Source organism: Mesocricetus auratus, unplaced genomic scaffold (assembly GCF_017639785.1).
Source record: "Mesocricetus auratus isolate SY011 unplaced genomic scaffold, BCM_Maur_2.0 Super-Scaffold_100014, whole genome shotgun sequence".
NCBI lineage: Eukaryota > Metazoa > Chordata > Mammalia > Rodentia > Cricetidae > Mesocricetus > Mesocricetus auratus.
Genome location: NW_024429197.1, coordinates 26,498,897 through 26,504,796, shown reverse-complemented (window position 1 = coordinate 26,504,796; position 5,900 = coordinate 26,498,897). Strand labels below are relative to the sequence as shown.

The window sequence follows — 5,900 nt, the reverse complement described above, 5'->3', positions numbered from 1 at the left end:
CTATAGACTGGGTGATGGCTTTTGGAATTATCCTTCTTTTGTTCTGCTCAAGCTCCTCTGGTGAATGGAGGTGAATCTGAAGGCAGGTGTTGAGGCTTCTGACCAAATCAAATCCTGTCTGGGACCTGCCAGGTTACCAGAGACCAGAAGTGTGGAACTGGGCAGTAACAAAGGCATAGGAACCACTGGATTGGTTAAGTCTGGGATGTGAAGTGAGGTTGCATCTCAGGGGTGGGGACCCAGGGCAGAATGTAGGGCAGCTCTGGGAGAGTCGGCAGGTGAGCCTTCACTAAGTTTTGGTCACCGCCCTGTTCCTCACTCCTTGAGCCAGCCAGCAGTGTCTTAATCTCCCTGTCAGTCCTCCGAGAGGCCCTACCCACTGGGCCTATTCAAGGCAGGACTGAAAATGTGTCACACCTTTGAAGGGAGCCCAGCCCCACTGCCGGGAAAGGTGAGCTCAGAGGGAGACTTCTGAGGTAGCTCGGGTCTTGGAGGAGGCTGGGACTTCCCCATTACTTCCTTGATTTACTGGTCTATCTCCTTAACTGGCTTCCGAAGGGGTACCTTAAATGCCAATTTGTTGGGCTGGGCATCAGCCAGGCCTGGCAGCTCATTTCCATAGGAGGAAGGGCAGTTTCTCTTCACCAGCCTGCCAGCCCTTCCTCCCCGCCCTCTCTCCCTTTCTGCCTAACCCAATCGTGTCTCTCCTTCAGGGCCAGACAGCTCCCCAGCTGATCTCATACAAACACCCCAGAACTCCAGCAGCTCCAGGAGTCCAAACGCCAGCAGTGGACCAAGGCCCCACAGCTGCCTGCAGTCATGTTGGCCCTCAGCCTGTTCATACTGGGTCTGCTCTCCACAGTGACACCTGCCAGCTGTCAACAAGGTAGCACAGAGCAGGAGCACCTGTTTGCCGGGAGGGAAGGGCTGGGGACCTGGGTAGGACGGGGTGGCAACCTGTGATATCGTGTTTTGGAGGGGGAGCAGGTGCTGGTCCAGTCACACTCCTCTGACTTAGGCTATGTGATTTGTTTTCTTCCAGTGAGAAGTGGGACAGCAGGGGACATGTTGACTCTGGGGTTTAAGGGAGGGACAGGAGTTGAGATCCAAACCTCACAGCAGGAATTGCTCCAGACATGACTGGGTACTGAGGGCAGGGGCTGAGAACTTGAAGCTGGGAGTGGTCCCAAGCTACCCTCAAATGCTTGCTCTGGGCAGGATGGGTGGTGGTGGTTTAGGAGCTGTCTAAAGCCCTTGGCTTTGACCTAAGACCTTTGTTTGTTTGTTTGTTTGTTTGTTTGTTTGTTTGTTTCGAGACAGGGTCTCTCTATCCTGAACTATCCTGGAACTCAGAATGTAGACCAGGCTGGCCTTGAACTCACAGAGATAGCCTGCCTTTATCTCCTGGGTGACCTAAGTCCTCTTTTTCTCACTTTTTCCAGAGTAGCCCCACCATGGTGTACTCTTCGCCAAGTTCTTCCTGTTGTGCTGTGCGATGTTGCGGGAATCCCTGCCCCACTCTGAGATTTAGTCTTTTCATTAATTCTCAGTAACCCTCACCCTGCCCACCTCTCAGAGGTGTAAGAGGTTTGGAAGGGCTCTGTGCCCAGTAGTCTGGTGTCCAGGGGGCTGGCAAAGATGCTCATGAATATTTGATTCACCTCTGAGTCCCATGTCTTGGAAGCTCTCTGAGAAACTGAAGTACCAGAGAGATCTAGTAACTTACATGAGTCAAGAAGGAACAGGTCCCGGACCTTTTTTTTTCCTGCCTTTGACTCTGCCACTTGCTCCTTGGAGCCACAAGAGGAGAAGCAGAGGACTGTGGCCCCTGGTGTCTTGTGAGGAGTTAACTGTAAGGAAATGGGGAAGGGGCCTCCCAGGGTTGTTCCCAATGCCTGAGCATCATTGGCCAGAAAAAGTGATGGGCCCTTGCCAAGCAATCATATTGTGCATCTTCTGCTACTAGGGGTTGCTAGCCAAGGACTGCCATGGCTACAAGCCAGAGAGTTCCAGGATTCTCCCTTTTCCCAACACCTGCCAGCCTCAGAGACTGTACTAAGTGTAGGCAAGTCTTCACTGCAGCTGAAGAGTGTCAAGGAGGACTCAAAGGCCTTTGGCATGGGAATGAGGCAAGCAGGGTTTTTTGATGTCCAGCTTCTTAAAATGTAAGCTACCTCTAGACTTACAGGTGTCTTGTCTGAAGGCAGGACCCCTCCCAAGCATCCTGTTGTCCTTTCTTTGCTCCTGAGGTGCTTAGCTGCTGGGTGCTTGTCTTTGGAGAGTGGGGTCCTCCTTTTAATGGGGAGAATGGTTTTCCTTGGGGCCGCTAGTGGCCTGGAGCCAGAGGCTTCTGAGAAGTTTTAAGGGTTGGGTTTTATATCAAGGGTGAAAAAGTAGAAGGGGTATATGGCTAGACCTTAACCTAGTCTCTGGCCTTTGTGTCCTGGCCACCCTGCTGGAGAGGATGAAGGGGTTCCAATCTGGAACCTACCCTCCCCTGTCAGCGCTGGTCAGCCTGGGGCAGACCTCACCCCTCCTAATCCTCCTGGAAAAGCTTTACACTCAAGAACTGGATTTTCCAGCTGCCAGCCTTAGCCTGGCAACTCTGGATCAGCAGCGGAAGAGGAGGGGCCACTCCCAGCTGGCAGGGCCTAGGCCAGCCACTGGGGCTGCCCTTTGGTCTCTGTTTTCTTGCACTTCCTAGGGGGCCTTGCATGTGACTGTAGGGGCTGTATGCAGGAAGGAGGCTCTGGGAGCCTGAACCTCAGAGCAAACTCTTAGGCATGTTTCCTATTTGGCTGTCCATGTTTTCTTCAGAAGTTAGCATGCTCTAAGGCCCCATCCTTCCCTTGTACTTAGGAGAGTAGACAGGCCTTGCTTATATCCATTCTGGTCACTCAGCCCCTTGGCCCTACCGAGGCTGTTGGCCTTTGACGTAGTCCCCAGACTGTCCTTTGCCTGCAACTCCTTTTCCTTTTCCAGGTCTGGGGAACCTTCAACCCTGGATGCAGGGCCTTATTGCTGTAGCCGTGTTCCTGGTCCTTGTTGCAATTGCCTTCGCTGTCAACCACTTCTGGTGCCAGGATAAGCCGTGAGTGCTGTGTGAAGGCCTGGGGCTGGGCAGTGCCCAGTGGTCAGGGTGGCACTAGAACTGTTGTTTTTACTCTGGTAGGGGATGACCTCAGGAGCTCTGGTTAAAGTCTTGTGGCTGTGAGGATGGAAAACTGGTCCTCAAATTCCCAGGAAGCCTTAGAACCAGCTGTGAACATTTGCAGCACCCAGGCCTACAGTCTGTTGGTCTCATGGCTCTCTCATTGCCCCACTCACACCCCACCCTGCATGAACTCGGGAGAAATGTCTTCTCTCCTCAGTGTCTCAATTTTTTTCACCCTAACCCTAACCCTAACCCTAACCACTTACCCCTGGATGGGAGTCTGGTCTTCCTCCTGAAACAGAAGGACCCATCCTTTTGGGAAATCAGCTATATATGATGCAAAGGACCTCACAGGCACACAGACTGGATAAACAATTCAAGTCAAATCAGATGAAGTCCAGAGTGCAGGACACAGTCTGAGATGGCTTAGGGGTTGGGGGGTGGGGGGAAGTTGGTTAGCAAGGTTTCACCGATTGCACATTTGCTCCAAAACCCGACACACAAGGAGTCAGTCAGAGGATGGGGTGGCATGGGAAAAGTACACTTGAGTCCCAAGTTTGGGCCCTGGCACTGGCACCAGGTATGAATGCATGGAAATCAAAGGCCCCCTTGGTAAAGCTATATCTGCCTTAGGGAATCTTTCCCAGGTCTCACCAAGGTGGCCTGGCAGTCAGGGACCCAACAGCAGCCCTGCACAGCCTGCAGAGTATGTACAAAGAGTTCTGGGGGTGGGGTGGGGAGAAGGACATTGAGTTCCAGTGTGAGACCGGTGAAGTCAGTAGGACCTGGCAGCACCAATGACCTAGACTAGAGGTTTACGTCTGTGCAGCTGGAATCAGTGGATAAGATGCTCTTAACAGAGTCCCTCTGGCTGTTCTGTGCGGGTGCATGGTGTGTGAGTCTGCAGGTTTAAAGACACACGAGGAGGTTGACTATGAGGCTGGATAGTCTGGGCCTGGAGGGCACAGAAGCAGTTCAGAAAGTGATGGATGGATCTAAGGGCTGATTGGGAGGGCACCTGGGGGTTGATGGATGGAGACGGTAGTGGGCGCTACAGGAGGAAGTACAGGAATGACTCTAGAAGGCTCCCTGAGGACACTGAGAACAACCTGAGTTGACTTGGGTGGGACATGTCTGGTGCCATGTGCCTGTGGGATGTCTGAGGACAGCTAAGCATGTTTAAGGGACCCTCACAAAAGCAGTTTGAGGGGTGGAAGGTGGGAACTTCCTGCCAGAAATGCTTTGTTAGCCCTATCTCTGCCTTCTGTGACCACTAACCACGTCTCCTAAGTTGGGCTGTACTGTTGGGTCTATGATGGGGCTGAGGGTGTGTGTCTGCAGGCAGTGACAAGAGACCTGGGGCTTAGGAGAAGTGTCTTACAGCTGCTTGTGTTCCCCACTTTCTTCGTGGATCAGGCAGGATGGTGTGGGACCTGAGGAGGAGGAGGAGGAGGAGGAGGAGGAGGGGAGGAGGAGGAGGATGGAAGCTGGTGTCTTGGACCTGGATGGGGTGGAGTGGACAATTGTGGATGAGCTACTGATAAGCTTCATTTCCAGGGAGCCTGGGAGCATGGTTATGATCGTTGGAAACAAGACAGATGGGGTCCTGGTGGGAATGGATGGCAGATACTCCTCAATGGCAGCCGGCTTTAGGTGAGATGCTACTGGGGAAGGTGGGGGAAGTCAAGAGGAAGGGCTGGCGAGGCGACGAGGGTTCTGTGGGAACTACAGTGTCCCATGGGAAGACAAGGCTCAATTCAGGGAGAAGGCTCAGACAGGAGCAGGGTCTTTGTAGGATAATGGGTGTCATGGGGAGAAGGGGTTCAGTGGGGAAAGGGAATCTGTTAAAGGGTGAGTGAGTGGGGGGGACTCTGTGGGAAGGGAGTTCTTGGGAGGTTCAGTGGGGAAACCTAGTAGAGGAGGAACATGGGACTTGGGTGGGGATGTTTCTGAGGAGCCTCCAGTCCAGGCACACAGGTCCAGATATGTTCAGGGGAAGGGCTCTCCTCTCCGCTCCCTGGAGGCAGAGGATAATTCTGGAGAGAAGGCCTGATGCAGAATGGTGAAGAGGGAAAGAAATAGGGGGAAGGGAAGCCAATGACCCTGTAAACAAGCCCTACCTCCCTTTCCAGGTCCAGTGAGCACAAGAATGCCTTCGAGAATGTTCTGGAGGAAGAGGGCAGGGTCCGCAGCACACCCATGTGACAAGCTCATCCATGGCCCCAGTCCCCAGGCCAGAGGGCACATGGAATTGATGCCTACCACATCACAAAGTCACTGCTCTGCAGGAATCTACTGAAGCAAGCTGACCCTCTCCACTCTCTTGAACCACAGCCATCTCAGGCTAGGACTCAGACTGAGCTGAACACAGGATGTGCTGTGGCCCTGGGGTCTTTTATCCATTTCTGAGGAGCCCTGAAAAGAGATGCCCAGCTCAGCCCCTCCCCTTTCATCTTCCTCTTCCTGCAGCCATGGAAGTGGCCCTTATTTCTGTGAAATAAAGACTTTTTATACTTCTGGGGCAAAGGCTCAGACCCAGCTTCCAGGCTCCAAGCAAGGCCTGGCACGTTTATTTTCAGTCATGACAACTGCCTTCTAGGGTCCATTGCCATTGGATTTACAGATTACCCAGGAAGCCCTGGACCCATAGGGCAGCTGGGGACTGAGAGGCCCAATTGGAGAGGCTGAGGCTGAGGCTGTGTGTGTGTGTGTGTGTGTGTGTGTGTGTGTGTGAGTGAGAGAGAGA

General features: G+C 53.2%; 1 protein-coding gene across 2 annotated transcripts; it reads left to right on the top strand.

Moving 5' to 3' along the window:
* The first annotated feature begins 433 nt into the window (after positions 1 to 433).
* Positions 434 to 5,675, top strand: Pdzk1ip1 (PDZK1 interacting protein 1). 2 transcript variants are annotated; one of them, XM_021228379.2, is made up of 5 exons: positions 434 to 451; positions 714 to 886; positions 2,983 to 3,091; positions 4,712 to 4,807; positions 5,287 to 5,675. In XM_021228379.2, the coding sequence occupies exons 2-5, from the start codon at positions 820 to 822 to the stop codon at positions 5,357 to 5,359; spliced, it is 345 nt and encodes a 114-aa protein (XP_021084038.1). In that variant the 5' UTR covers positions 434 to 451; positions 714 to 819; the 3' UTR covers positions 5,360 to 5,675. The 2 variants fall into 2 exon arrangements, with proteins under 2 accessions (XP_021084038.1, XP_012970293.1); XM_013114839.3 differs by lacking the exon at positions 434 to 451 and having other exon boundaries at positions 658 to 886.
* The last annotated feature ends 225 nt before the right edge of the window (positions 5,676 to 5,900 follow it).